Source organism: Rhincodon typus, chromosome 2 (assembly GCF_021869965.1).
Source record: "Rhincodon typus isolate 14 chromosome 2, sRhiTyp1.1, whole genome shotgun sequence".
In the NCBI taxonomy this organism is placed as follows: Eukaryota; Metazoa; Chordata; class Chondrichthyes; order Orectolobiformes; family Rhincodontidae; genus Rhincodon; species Rhincodon typus.
Window position 1 is genome coordinate 123,996,619 of NC_063333.1, and position 15,790 is coordinate 124,012,408.

The 15,790-nt window shown below is 41.9% G+C and overlaps 1 protein-coding gene across 9 annotated transcripts in view; it reads right to left on the reverse strand.

The window, feature by feature from the left end:
• Nucleotides 1–8,041: 8,041 nt before the first annotated feature.
• The window catches only part of elmo1 (engulfment and cell motility 1 (ced-12 homolog, C. elegans)), a 267,831-nt gene continuing 260,082 nt past the window's right edge, over nt 8,042–15,790 (reverse strand). For 8 of the 9 annotated variants that reach the window (XM_048613493.1, XM_048613463.1, XM_048613514.1 and 5 more), the window contains one exon: nt 8,049–9,183. In XM_048613493.1, the coding sequence (XP_048469450.1) occupies nt 8,983–9,183 (201 nt within the window). In that variant the 3' untranslated portion in view covers nt 8,049–8,982. Of the gene's footprint in view, nt 9,184–15,790 lie in introns of all 9 variants that reach the window. The other variant, XM_048613453.1, reaches the window with a different exon arrangement.

The window sequence follows — 15,790 nt, forward strand, 5'->3', positions numbered from 1 at the left end:
AGTGATGTGCTCTTCCTGTCAGATATGGAGATTAGGGAGAATGTTCCTGATGATTATGTCTGCAGGAAGTGTGTTTGGTTGTGAATCCTACAGGGTTGTATGGCTCAGTTGGAACGCTAGTTAGAAGCAATGAGGAATGTACAGGAACCAGGGGTGTCATGAATGGCAGTTTCAGGAAGATGGGAAAACCATAGGTACAGTCATGTAAATGGGTTACTACTCTAGGAAAGGTAGGAAAGGTACGCAGGTAGTGCAGGAATATCCTAAAGCTATCCCCATCTCAAACAAGTGTGCTGCTTTGAAAAATGTAGGGGATGACAGACTCTCAGGGGAATATAGCACTGACAGCCAAGTTTTGGTACTAAGACTAGCTCTGCTATAATGAGGGGTTTGTCAGGATCCAAGCAATTGATTATGATAGGGACTCTTTAGGCAGGGGCACAGACAGACATTTCCGCAGCTGACATTGAGACATCAGAATGATGTGTTGCCTCCCTGGTGCCAGGATTAAGGATATCTCAGAGAGGGTGCAGAACATTCTCAAAGGGGAGCGTGACCAGCCGGAGGTTGTTGTACACTTTGGTACTAATGATGTAGGAAGAGAAAAGGACAAGGTTCTAAAGGGAGAACACAGGAAATTAGGCAAGAGGTTAAAAAGTAGGTCCTCGAGGGTAGTAATATCTGGATTACTCCCAGTGTCACTGCTAGTGACAGTAGGAATAGAAGGATAGAGCAGATGAATGTGTGGCTGGGGAGCTGGTGCAGGGGGCAAGGATTTGCATTTTTAGATCATTGGAATCTCTTCTGGGGTAGAAGTGACCTATATAAGAAGGGCAGTTTGTACCTGAATTGGAAGGGAACCAATATCCTGGTGGGTAGATTTTCTAATGCTACTCAGGCGGTTTTAAACTAGTAAGGGGGTGGGAGGGGACCCAAAGAAAAGAGATAAATCTGAGGCTGATACATTTGAGAAGAGGAGCAAATCAAATAGTGAAGGCATGCAAGATCAAGGCAGAGAACGACGAGAACTGATAAATTAAACTGTATTTATTTCAATGCAAGAGGCCTGACAGGTAAGGCAGATGAACTGGGGTCATGTTTGGGAACTTGGGACTGGGATATAATGGCTAATACAGAGACATGGCTCGGGATGGACAGGACTGGCAGCTTAATGTTCCAGGATAGATGTTAAAGGGAAGAAAGAAAGTATGTGGGGGGGGTTAGCAAGACAGGAGGGGGAGTGGTGTTTTTGGTTGGGGATAACGTTATGGCTGTACTTGGGGAGGAAATTTCTGCGAGTGCATCTGTGAAGTTATTTGGGTGGAAATGAGAAATAGGAAAGGGATGATCACTTTATTGGGATTGTACTATAGGCCTCCCAATAGTCAGTGGGAGATTGAGAATCAAAATTGTAAGGAGATCTCAGATATCTGTAAGAATGATAGGGTTGTAACGATAAGGGATTTTAACTTTCCAAACGTAGGCTGGGACCGTAATAGTGTTAAGGGCTTGGGTGCAGAGGAATTTGTTAAGTGTGTACAAGAAAATTTTCTGATTTAGTATGTGGAGGTACCTACCAGTGAAGGACTAAAACCTGACCCTCTCTTGGGAAATAAGACAGGGAAAGTGACTGAGGTGTCAGTTGGGTAGCACTTTGGGGCCAGTGTTCATATTACTATTAATTTTAACATAATTATGGCAAAGGATAGACGAAATCTAAAAGTTAGAGTTCTAAATTCAAGTAAGGCCTATTTTGATGGCATTAGGCAAGAACTTTCAAAAGCTGATTGGGAGAGGCAGTTCACTGGTAAAGGGACGGCTGAAAGGTGGGAGGCTGTCAAAAATGAGAAAACGAGAGCCCAGAGACATTATGTTCCTGAAAGTGTGAAGGGCAAGTCCAATAGGTGTAAGGATCGCTCAATGAGTAGAGAATTTGAGGCTCTGCTTAAGGAAAAAAATGAGACATATGGCAGGTATGGACGGCTGTGATCGAGTGAATCTCTTGAGGAGTATAAGGGCAGTAGGAGTATACTGAAGAAGCAAATCAAGAGGGCAAAAAGTGGGCATGAGATAGCTTTGGCAAACAGGATCAAAGAAAATGCAAAGAGATTCTACTAATACATTAAGGGCAAAAAAGTAACTAGGGAGAGAATAGGGCCCCTTAAAGATCAACAAGACCATCTACATGTGGAACTGCAGGAGATGAGTAAGATACTAAACAAGTATTTCCCGAGTGTATTTACTGAGGAGAAGGATATGGAAGCTAGAGAACTTGGAGAAATAGTGATATCTTGAAAAATGTCCATGTTACGGAGGAGGAGATGCTGGGCATCTTAAAATGCACAAAGGTGGATAAATCCCCAGAACCTGATCAGATGTAACCCAGAACTTTGCAGGAAGCTAGGAAGAGATTGCTGGGCCCCTTGCTGAGATATGTGTTTCATCGATAGCCATGGATGAGGTATGGAAGGCTGGAGGGTGGCTAATATGGTGCCATTATTTAAGAAAAGTGGTAAGGAAGAGCCAGGGAACTATAGATCAGCGAGCCTGACGTCAGTGATGGGTAAGTTGTTGGAGGGGATTCTGAGGGAGAGGATCTGTATCGATTTGGAAAGGCAGGGACTGATTAGGGATAGTCAATATGACTTTCAGCATGGGAAATTGTGTCTCACTAACTGAATTAAGTTTTCTGAGGAAGTGACAAAGAAGAATGATGAACGCAGGGACAGTGTCTATATGGACTTCAGCAAGACGTTTGACAAGGTTCCGCAATGGTAGAGTGGTGAGCAAGGTTGGGATCCATGGAATCCAGGGAGATCTAGCCACTTGGATACAAAATTGCTTTGAAGATAGGAGACAGAGGGTGATGGTGGAGGGTCGTTTTTTGGACTGCAGGCCTGTAACCAGCAGTGTGCTGCAGGGATTGGTGCTGGGTCCGCTGCTGTTGGTCATTTATATAAATGATTTGAATGTGAATATAAGAGGAATGATTAATAAGTTTGCAGGTGACACCAAAATTGGTGGTGTAGTGAATAGTGAAGAAGGTTATCTCAGAGTACAATGGGACTTTGATCAGATGGTACGGTGGACCAAGGAGTGGCAGATGGAATTTAATTTAGATAAATGTGAGGTGCAGCATTTTGGAAAGGCAAATCAGGGCAGAATTTATACACTTAATGGTAGGATTTTTCAAGAGTGTTGCTGAACTAAGAGACCTTGGAGTGCAGGTTCATATTTCCTTGAAGGTGGAATCACAGGTAGACAGAGTAGTGACGAAGGTGTTTGGTATGCTTGCTTTTATTGGTCAGTGCCCTGGGTATAGGAGTTGGGAGGTCTTGTTGTACCTATACAGGACATTTGTTAAGCCACTTTTGGAATACTGCATTCAATTCTGGTTTCCCTGCTATAGGAAAGATGTTGTTAAACTTGAAAGTGTGCAGAAAATATTTACAGGGATGTTGCCGGGGTTGGAGGGTTTGAGCTATAGGGAGAGGCTGAATAGGCTGGGGCTATTTTCCCTGGAGCATCAGAGGCCGAGCGGTGACCTTATAGAAGTTTATAAAATCTTGAGGGGCATGAATACAGTGAATAGCCAAGGTAATTTCCCCAGGGTACAGGAGTCAAAAACTAGAGAGCAGAGGTTTGAGGTGAGAGGGGAATGATATAAAAGCGACCTAAGGGGCAACTTTTTCATGCAGAGGGTGGTGCATGTTTGGATGAGCTGCCAGAGGAAGTGTTGGAGGCTGGCACAATTACAACATTTAAAAGGCATCTGGATGGGTATATGAATAGGAAGGGTTTAGAGATGTATGGACCAAATGCTGGCAAGTGGGACTAGATGAATTTATGATATCTGGTTGGCATAGATGAGTTGGACTGAAGGGCCTGTTTCTATGCTGTACAACTCTATGACTGTATGACTCTGATGTTGAGTGATGCCAATGGTGTGGATTCAGTTCCTGTATCGGGTGAGGTTACCATGCACGTTCCACTTTTTCAACCTCTTCTCTTGCCTGAGGTGAAATGACCCCTTCTTAAACACACTACTAGTCATCTCGCTTTCTCTCTCTCTAATGAGAGGGCAACCCATAGTTCACCAGCACAATGGCAACTTTACGTTCATAGACGTGGAGGGACTGTCTTATGAGGAGATGTTGAGCAGGTTGGGCCTGTACTCATTGGAATAGAGAAGAATGAAAGGTGACCTTATTGAAACACACAAGATTCTTTAAGGACTTGATATAGCAGATGTGGGAATGTGGTTTCCCCTTGTGGGAGAGTCTTGGACCAGAGGGTAGAATCTCCGAATAAGTGATTGCATATTTAAGGCAAAAATGAGGAGCAATTTCTTCTCTCAGAGGGTTTTGAATCTGTGGAATTCTTTACCAAAAGGCTGTTGAGTCTGGGTCATTAAGTATTTTTAAGGCTGAGATAGATTTTTAATCAGCAATGGAATTAAGTGTTATGGGGAAAAGATAGGACAGTGGAGTTGAGGATATCAGATTAGCCATGATCTCAGTAAATGGCAGAGCAGACTTGATGGCTCGAATGGCCTACTCAGCTCCTCTATCCTATGGTCTTATCTTTTGAAAGAAAAGTTCATTCTATCTATCAGCTCTTCAAGGGAGTGCATCTCCCACATTAGGCTGGGAATTTTATAATAGACAGTTCACACTTCCACTCTCCCTCTTAGTGCAGTGACCTGCTGGGAATATGGGAATAACTGCACAAGCTGCTGCCCCTCACAAGATCAGGACTATCCTACAGGATACTCAAACAATCTTAGGGACATTTAGCAGTCTACATGCACTCTGAAACAATTTCTCAGGGTTCCTCTCAACTAGCTGGCTATCACACAGATATGATATCCTGATGGCAGCCATAAGACCTACATAGTCTTAGCACCGTGTAATATTTGTCCAGCCTCTCGACTGCTACTTTTTTGCTAAGTGTCAGTGGACTTATAACATTTCAATACTTGAAATTGGGATCACCTGAAGATATCAAACATACAATCAGATACATACCTAGTTATTTATTCATCAACAGAAATGCATAAAGGTAATAGGACCCTGGAGCAACCTTGTTATGATATCACAGATCTGCACATCACTGGGTATAAATTCTCCAATGTGGGCAGAGATAGAACATACAGAATAAGAATACTGGAAGATGCACACTGAATATGTCACTATCAGAAACAGACTCAGAGAGAACATGGCTATGAATACTTGTAAAACGTAAACTAATCATTACTTAATGTAACTTACACAGAGCCTGATATAAGATTACTGTGTGTTATGTTTGGTATGAAGTCTAATAAATGGTATTACTTTGACAAATACGCCCGAAGATTGTCAGTTCTGATGAACAGTCACCAGACTAAGGTTCTTGAGTAGATTTGTAGCTCGGGTTGTGGATCCTGTGGTTGGTTCACTCGCCGAGCTGGTTCGTTAGTTCGCAGACGTTTCATTACCCATCAGGCCTGCTCCACCATTCCATCATGGCTGATATATTTCTCAAATCAATTTTCCTGCCTTCTTCCTATAACCCTTGATCCCCTTAAAAATGAAGAACCTATCTATCTCTGTCTTAAATACACTCAATGACTTGGCCTCCACAGCCTTCTGTGTCAATGAGTTACACTGATTAACCACCCTCTGGCTAAAGAAATTCCTCATCCCAGTCCTAAAGGGTCATCCCTTCAGTCCGAGGCTATGCCCTCTGGTCCTAATCTCTTCTACAAATAGAAATGTTGTTACTATGTCCAATCCATCCCAGCCTCTCAGTATTCTGTAAGTTTCAATCAGATGCCTCCTGATCCTTCTAAATTCCATCGAGTACAGATCAAGAGTCCTCACATGACAAGTCCTTCAGCCCAGGGATTATTCCGCTAAAGTTCATCTGAACCCTCTCCAGGGCCAGCACATCCTTCCTTACATATGAAGCTCAAAACTACTCAATATTCCAAATGTAGTCCAACCAGAGTCACTCAGTGGTTAGCACTGCTACCTCACAGCACCAGGGACCCAGGCTCCATCCCAGCCTTGGGCGACTGTCTGTGTGGCATTTGTACGTTCTCTGTGTCTGCATGGGTTTGCTCTGGTTTCCAACCACAGTCTAAAGATGTGCAGTTAGATGGATTGGCCATGCTAAATTGCTCATTGTGTCCAGGGATGTGTAGGTTAGGTAGATTAGCCATGGGAAATGCAGGGTTACAGGAAAATGGTGGAGGGGGGGGGGGGCACGTGGGTTGGTGATGAGTCTGGGTGAGAAGCTCTTCAGAGTTGGTGTGGACTTGTTGAGCCAAATGGCCTGTAGGCATTCTATATGCAGAGTCTTATACAGCCTCAGCAGTACACCTCTGCTATTGTATTTTAGTCCTCTTGAAATGAATGCTAACATTGCATTTGTCTTCCTCACTGCCAACTGATCCTCCATCTTAACTTTAAGAGAATTCTGAACTAGGACTGACAAGTACCTTTGTGCTTCAGATTTCTGAAGCATTTTGCTATTTAGAAAATAGTCTATGCCTCAATTCTTCCTACCAAAGTGCATTACCTCACACTTCCCCACCTTGCATTCCATCTGCCACTTCTTTAACCACTCTCCAAGCCGGCCAAGTCCTTCTGCAGCCTCCCTGCTTCCTCAAAGCTACCTGTCCCTCCAACTATATTTGTATCATCTGCACGCTTAGCAACAATGCCCTCAGTTCCTTTGCCCAGATTGTTCATGTATAACGTGAATAGCTGTGGTCCCAACGCTGACCCCTGCAAAACTCCATTAATCACTGGCTACCATCTGGAAAATGATCCCTTTTGTCTCTTCTCTCTGCCTTCTGCCAGTCAGCCAATCATCTCTCTGTGTTAGTACCTTGCCCCCTAACATCATGGGCTCTTTTCTTATTTAGCAGCGTCCCATGAAATATCTTGTCAAAGGAATTCTGGAAATCCAAATATATCACATCTACCAGCTCTCCTTTGTCTAAAGTGCATTCTTGGACAGTGAATGATTTGGTGGTGAAGTGTAAATTGAGCTAGATTGGTGCCATTACTAAATCATTGCAGTCATGATTATTGAGGCCCTACCAGGGGCAATTGCAAATTCCAAACACTTTTCTCCGGTCCCCAAAGCAAAAAAGCAATTTACCCTGCCCAGTCTACTTCCAGTGTCACGATTACATGCAATTATTGTGCAGCTGAGTTTCAATTTGAAATGACAAGGTTCTAACATTGTATTCTTGTATGAGTGACTTACAGGCTCCACCTGAGACACTCAACAATCTCCCACATCATTCATGATACCTTTTACGACCTTTCAGTCTTCCTCTATTTCTGTGAGGCTCTTTACTTAACTATTAGCATCTTCTCTTTATCCCCAAAAGCCAATGGCTTTGTGAATTGCCTTGCCCTTCTAGGCCCTATGCTGTCTCCAAAAGAGTTAAGGGTAACCATGACCTCTCATAACCCCATCTGACAGCACTGAAACCCCTTCTATGGCCTACGAGATCCGACACTTCTAAATGCATTTTAGTCTTTTTCTAAAATTCATTTATGTGCATTTTTATTTTTCACGTTCTCCACCCCCCAGAACTTTTTCCTGAAAATTAAAAGTTAACATTGCCCAATGCAGTTCAAAGTGTATTTGCAAAAGACAACAAAGTGAAGGTGGGACGTTACTGTGTTTAAAAGCCCAGTGCCAGCTGCGGAATCTTTGTTTGTTTGTCCTTATTCAAGTGCACATTTGGTCCTCACATGTTTACAGACTGGTATCTTGGGGACTTCTGAAAGATGGATGGCTGAGGACTCTAACATATGATGTATAGAAACTAGACAAGAGTATGCCAGTTTTAATCTTTAGGGGTAGATATCATAAAGTAAAATGGACAAATGGAAAATCCTGCAGGGCTTGATGCGATTCTGACTTCAAAAGTACTTTACACATGAAGTATAAAATCTATCCTTGTGTTTCCAAAACACACTGCTCCTCATGCAACATCCGAGTAAATTCAACCATTTCATGACGACGAGACAGCGTAAATTCACATTCTGGTAATAAATCTTATTTTATTGTAAACTTCATAATTTCAAGGACATTTACTTAAGATATTTCAATGTTGTAAAGGAACACTTCAACAACACACGGATGTGCATTTTCCATTAAATATATACGTAAGGAGCCAAAAATGGTAGAACTTTTTTTTTACATATATAAAATGTTTCCTGGTAAATTAACATCATAATGACACAACATTGACATAATACTGATTGCTTGGCATATTTCACAAATCGTCACCATGTAATGCAGAATCGGTATCTTACTGTACATACAGCCAAAGCCATGACCATATGTTTAGTCTGATACAAATTTACTCTTTCCTTTTAAGTATGATACACATTAATGAGCTCTGACATTACTGGCATCATAATATACATTTTATCTATCAAGCAAAATGTGTGGCTGAAAGGACAGACCTTAAAGGGAATGCAAGTTGAGATATTAATAGCCCTAGATCAAACTGATTTCTAGCTTCCTGAATGAACACAGGCTGATTTTCCATATTTTTTTTTAACACGTGCACAAGGGTTTATACACATACAAACACATAGATGCATGATCTGAAATCTCTCATTATACTCCTGATCCTTTTCACCATTCTGATGAAGTCCTACCAGAACCAAACTTTTGGCAAAAATGCAATTTGTAACAAGTCATATCAGCCATGAGAATGTCTGAGAAATGGTCCAAATCCCAGTGAAGGTAACATTGCAGCTAAGTCACTGCTTTCAGTGGCACAGAAACACAAAGGGTTTTTTTCCACCAAATAATGCCCAAGAAATCAGAAAACAACCTGGTCTAGTTAAAGATTAGCAGAAGCCAGAAGGTAACAGGAAGGTATATTGGTAACAGAGAGAGCAATTGGGGAAGAGGACAGCTCCAGTTACTGCTAGTTCCAGTTTATTCTCACAGCTGTGAGCCTGTTTAGTTACAGTCATAAACAAAGTCGTAGTTGCTTGGCTCCTTGGGGATAGGAGGCGGAGCTTCTGGAATTTTGATATTCTCAAGGTCAAGAAGGCGAAGCTTCATCTCCATGCTGAGGAGCGTGTCAAGGTCATTCTTGGTCAGCTCGCTCATCATCTCCTTCCCAAGAAGAGCATTCAGTCCATCCGTCCACACACAGTACTGGAAAAGAGAAAAGGACAGAGTTGAGAACATTCAACCTCCTATACTCATCAGTTTGAGTTGCCGTCTTTTTAATGCCAGGTCTTTGAGAGATTCTTGTCTGAAGATCTACAAAAAAGCTTCAGAATCAACACTAATTCATTCATTAAATGTGCAGTGCTGCCTCATTTCTTGAATTCTGTGACATATTCATGAGTGTTCATAGTATATGCAATTCTAAATCCTTCCAGTGGTCTGCATTCTTAATTTTAGTTTTTGCTGATTAAGAATGTGTGAACCACTATTAAAAGTGCTACATTATCCATCGGTAAACAAACCAGAGTAGGATAACTATGATTATAAAGAATGCTTTATGAAGAATTTACAGCATAGAAACAAATCATTTGGCCCACTAGTCTGTGATGATATATGATTTCTCCCATCCTACTTCATCTAGCCCTATTTGCATATCCTCCTATAACAATTTGATCAACCCTTCCCATAATGTTAAAGGTCTCTTGTTGGGTCAACTCACAGACTTCCATTTTCTACAGAAAAGAACCTCAGCCTGTTTGATATTTACTGATAGTTATAACCTATAAAGTTATGGTATCGGAAAACAAAGAGCTGCAGATGATGAAAATCTAAAACAACAGAGGAAATTGCTGGAGAAACACAGCAGGTCTGGCAATATCTGTGGAGCGAAAGAAGACTGAATGTTTTGAATCCAACTGATAGTAACTAGTAAAAGGTGGTATTTATGCTGATGACAGGGAGTGGAGAGGGGGAGGAAGAGTGAGCAGAGAGGTGGAGACAAATCTGAGAGAGAGACAGACCGACAATTAGGCAGACAAAGGGATGATTGATAACAAACCAAGGAAGGAGAAAAGCTGACAATAGCGACAATGAGTAGGTGAAAACACGTTGGTTGTGGAGAAAGGAGCCCATGTCATGACAAGGCCTGGAGTGTGGGGGTGGATGAAGGACATTAGGCCCTAAAATTATTGAACTTGATATTGACACTGAAGGCTGTAGGATCCCCAAGTGCAAGATGAGATGCTATTCTTCTAGAATGCGTTGAGCCTCGCTGGAGCACCACAGTAGGCCCAAGACAGAGATGTTGGCCAGGGAGCATGGTGGTATGCTGAAGTGGCAGGCAACTAGAAGCTCACAGTTATTTTTATGGACAGCTTTGGTATCATTCTGATAAATCAGTGCTTCCCAAAAATTTCTTACTGTTAACACCACTTTGAGGAATATTGTCACAGCCCTCAGTGAAAACTGACAGCTGTTGGAACTTGGTCAGTGCTCCATTGTGGATAATTGCTACCTCAGAACTGGCTACTGCAAAAATTAAGCTTGCAGTCCCACTAAAAGGTCCTGATGCCCACTCTGGGAAGCGCTGTCGTAAATCATTTTCATGCTCTTTCTTCAGTGACTCTATATTCTTTCAACAATCATTAGTCAATGTCTGAAATCTGACTGTAAATATTAGTTTGACTAGATGGTGAGTTTGCTGTTTACCTAAAGCCAGTGAGTACATAATTAGGCAGTATATGATGAGTGTGTTACAGTTTGTTCAAGGCTACCTGTTATGGCCATACTTTATTTTTCAGATATTGAAGTACTTTTAGTTTTATTTATATAAACAGATTTTCCCTTTTTGGGCAGGGAGGGCAGGGCTATCTTTTTGATCTAACCTATTTCCTGGTTTCCCCAGGTCTTGGACCAACTACAGTCAAGGAAATCAGCGGTTGGCTCAGTTCTATCACTTCCCATAATGTAACATTTACTAGTTAATAGTGAATAAACAAGATGGTGCTCATTCCCTGACTAACAAACTGGCAGAAACAAAAACAGAATTTACAGGAAAAGCTCAGCAGGTCTGGCAACATCTGTGAAGAGAAATCAGAGTTAACGTTTCGGGTCCGGTGACCCTTCCTCAGATCTGAAGGCAGCTAGGAAAATGTTGGTTTATATGCAGAAGATAAAGGTGGGGGGTGCTAGTGCTGTTAGTGAAGATTTAGACTAATTTGGCAGGGGCATGGAATAGAAGCCAAAGTGCAATAGGTGTAGATGCACAAATATAGAAGAAAACAAATTCAACTCAGTGCAAAAGACAGCATATACAGTCAGGTTATGGCACAAGGGAATACAGGCTAAACGTAAGAAGGATGTTCCCAATGGCTGGGGAGTCTGGAACCAGGGACCACCATCTAAAAATAAACAGTAGGCCACCTAGGACTGAGATGAGGAGAAATTTCTTCACTCAGAGTGGTGTGAGGCTGTGAAATTCCCTGCCACAGAAAGCAGTCAAGGCCAAAACCCTAAAGTTTTCAAGAGGAATTAGTAAAGGGATCAAAAGAGAAAGTGGGAACAGGTACTAAGTTGGATGATCGGCTATGATCTCACTGAATGGTGAAGCAGGCTCAAAGGGCTGAATGGCCTACTCCTGCTCCTATTTTCTATGTTTCTAAATGTGAGTATCTTGGAGGCAGGTTGAAGTCAGTTTTGAATTTGTTTCAATGTATACGTCCCTCCTAACGCCAGCCCACCCATTTCGGGGGCTAAAATTACCCTCTAGTTTCATGCTACTTTGAAGGTGGAACATAACTTGAACTGCATCATCTGTTAGCACTTTTTTGCTTAGTTGATTAAAATTTTTTAATTAGCAAGTGTTGATGATATTTTTGTGGGTACTAGATGACACAAAGATAGGTGGAGGGACAGGTAGTGTTGAGGAATCAGGGAGGCTGCTGCAGAAGGTCTTGCACAGACAAGAGTGGGCAAAGAAGTATCAATACAATGTGGGAAAGTATAAGGTAATGCACTCTGGCAGAAGAATAGAGCCATAGAGTATTTTCTAAATGGGTAAAGGATTTAGAAATCTGAAGCATAAGGGGCTTGAGAGTCCTAGTTCAGGATTCTTTTAAGGTTAACATGCATTTACAATACTGTGGTGAGTAGTTTTGGGCCCCATATGTAAAGAAGGACGTGTTGGCCTTGGAGGGGGTCCAGAGGAGGTTTACGACAATGACCTATGGGATGAACGGTTTGTCATGAGGAGCGGTGAGGAATCTGGATCTGTACTTGGAGTTTCGAAGGATGGGAGGGGACCTGATTGAAACATACAGAATATTGACAGGCCTGAATAGAGTGGATGAGGAGAAGACGTTTCCACCAGTTGGAGAGACAAGGACCTGAGGGACTCAGCCTCAGAATGAATGGATGACCCTTTAGAACTTAGATGAGGAGGAATTTCTTTAGCCAGAGAGTGGTTAATCTGTGAAACTCACTGTTACAGAAGTTTGTGGAGGCCAGGTCATTGAGTGCATTTATGACAGAGATTGATAGGTTCTTAATTAGTAAGGGGATCAAGGGTTACAGGGAGAAGGCAGGAGAATGGGGTTGAGAAACATGTGTTCAAATGGAGGGGCAGACTTGATGGGCAAGTGGTCTAGTTCTGCTCCTATATCTTATGGAAGGCTGATGGCGTGAGATAGGTGAATTAGCACTTGCAGACGTCACTGTGAGATTACTAATGCATTGAGTTGGTGACAGAATCCATGGGGGTGAGCTTGGCTTCCTTGCATTCTGAATTCAATAACACTTTACCATTTCTGCCTGCTGAATGAAGTCAAAAGTTTTAACAAAAGTAAAATTCATGGGACATGGAAAAAGTTATCAGAATTTATCACATTACACCATAGGTGTTCTTTTAAAAATCCATATTTTGTCCTTATGATACTGTCCGCTCTTTGAATTCACCTGAGGATGACAGCTATTACCAGTTCAGCACATCTAATTCATTAGTTTGATCTGTTCAAAGTTCAACTGCAAATGGCAGATCTACTTCACTGTGTAACCTGCTGATTTTGTTTGGCTGCGGTCTTCATTTTTATTATTTAGTATTAATGTTCTGGTATTTGTCAGGCTGAATTGTATTGGTTTTAGGCATCATTTACCCAGAGCAATCAAGTTCAAATAAATGCACAAAAATGATGAATGTGCTGTTGAGATTATGCAAAACAACTGCTTGCAGTGTTAATATCTGACTGGATATCCTGAACTGTACACACATTGTGAAAAACCTCACAACCTTGAGAAGCATAAACAGATCCTGATTGGATTTCATAGCAGAAAGTGAAGCAATATTTAATATATCTTGTACACTAATATTCTTCTGATAATTCCCCTGGACAATTTTTACACTGCGTGTTCTGTTCTCTCATTTATCAATTAATTGCCCTGTAACCTCATGCATCAGAATGCACAGCTAACAATGAAAAGCTTATGCAATTCAGCTCCAAGACTGAGCACATTTGAGATGATTAGCCTTGGTCACTAGTTGACTTTATTACATGGCAACATACATAGTATGTTTAACAATAGACTCCCCACTTGACTGGATGAGTGCAGCCCCAACAATACTAAAGAAGCTTGACACCATCCAGGACAAAGCAGCCCGCTTAATTGGCACCACATCCACAAGCATCCACTCCCTCTACTACTGACACTCAGTAGCAGCAGTATGTACTATCTATAAGATGCACTTACAGAAATTCACCCAACATTCTCAGACAGTGCCTTCCAAACCCACGACCACTTTCATCTAGAAGGACAAGGGCAGCTGATATATGGGAACACCGCCACTTTCAAGTTCCCCTTCAAGCCACTCACCATCCTTACTTGGAAATATATCGCCTTTCCTTCACTGTCACTGGGTCAAAATCTTGGAATTCTCTCCCTAATGGCATTGTGGGTCAACCCACAGCAGGTGGACTGCAGCAGTTCAAGAAGGCAGCTCATCACCACCTTCTCAAGGGCAACAAGAGACAGGCTATAAATACTGGCCACCCAGCAACGCCCACATCTGAACAGGGAAAAAAAACTCTATCAGCTCCTTGAGCCCATAGTACCGTCTAATAGAATCACTGCTGATATTCTGCCTCTACCTCACTTCCCTGTGTTGCGCCTATTCTTTGAATTCTGAGACACTATCAATTCATCTATCTCATCTATGAATATACGCTATGATGGAGTATTCTGCTAACTCCAAAATGCCCTATTAATTCCCACTGTCTGTTTTCAGTTCATTTACCAAACCTCCTTCCAAACTTATATAATGCCCTCATTTCCGTGAGCTCTTACCTTATCTTTTAACCTTTTGTGTGATATCTTACTGAATGCCTTTGGAAATTCAAGTATACCACAGCTACAGCCCCACCTTAACCATTATACTATTTACATCCTCAAAAAACTTGAATAAATTGGTTAAACATAATTTCCACTTGTAAAACCATGCTGACACTGATCTTCTCAGTGCATTGCTAAGAATTCATCAATAAGTTACAGCAATTTGCCAACAACCGATGTCAGAATATTTGGCTTGTAGCTCTCTGTTTTCTCTTTTCCCCCTACCAAGAATAATGGTGTTACATTTGTTAACTTGCAATCGGTTGGGACTGACTGTAATCTAGGCAATTCTGGAAAGTCATTACCTGTGCATGCACTCTCTCTGATTCTAGGACACAGGCCTTCAAGTCCTGAGGATTTATCAGCTTTAAGTCCCTGAGGTTTCTCCAACACTTCTTCTCAGCTGACATAATTCATTTTACTCTTAGTAGCCCCTCTTAGTAGTTCCGCTATATTTCCAGTATGAAACCTGCATTCTCTACCATGAAGGCAGACACAAAAGGCACAGTTTTCCCTTCTTGAGATTCAATGGCAGACCAATCACAAGCCTATCAGCTCGTTAAGAGCTGACTAGTGAGCTTCGGACAGAACCTCAATGAATCTCAGGCCTCAACAGTGGTGCTTCCCTTCCCCAGAAGCTGCCAATCAGAGGCCAGCAGCTTCTATGTCATACAGACCTACTCCTCAGGAGATCCAACAGTGACAAATTAGGTCTTTTTCTGTTCCTTCTCTTATGGTGGAGGTCACGGTGCGAGAGGGGAGGACAAATAGATGGCTTATAGAGGCCACTCACTTGTCCCTCATCTGACCCCCTCCCTCTTCTTGATGGCAAACAGCTCATTCTGGTTACCCAGCCAATAGTCAACCATTTTTCTCACCTACCAGGACGGTAGCAAAATAAGATGGTGACGATAGATGTCGTTACTTGTCTGTTTAAAAGATCTTAATTTGTGTTGAATGGACATTCTCATTCAGAAATTAGTTTTTGAGTTGGCGAGAGGAAGGTGAGTATCTCACCCAATTTTTTCCTCTTCTCATCACTTCAAGGGAGGGGAAAGTTTTGCAATAGCAATATGGCTCTGCCATTTATTCATTGGCCCTACCTCTAAAGGACCAGCATTTACCTTAGCCACTATCCTCCTTTTATATACTTGGAAAAGTTTTCACAATCTGTTTTGATATTTTTGGTTACTTTATTCTCATTCTAATTTTTTCCCTTTATATCTACATTTTGGCTATCCTTTGCTATTTCCAAAACTCTCCCAGTATTGGGCTTAGCAATATTCTTCCCAGTAATACGTGCTTCTTAGCAGCACAGTGGCTTAGTGGTCAGCACTGCTGCCTCACAGCGCCAGAGACCCAGGTTCGATTCCAGCCTCAGGAAACTGTCTATATGGAGTTTGCATATTTTCCCTGTATCTATTTGGGTTTT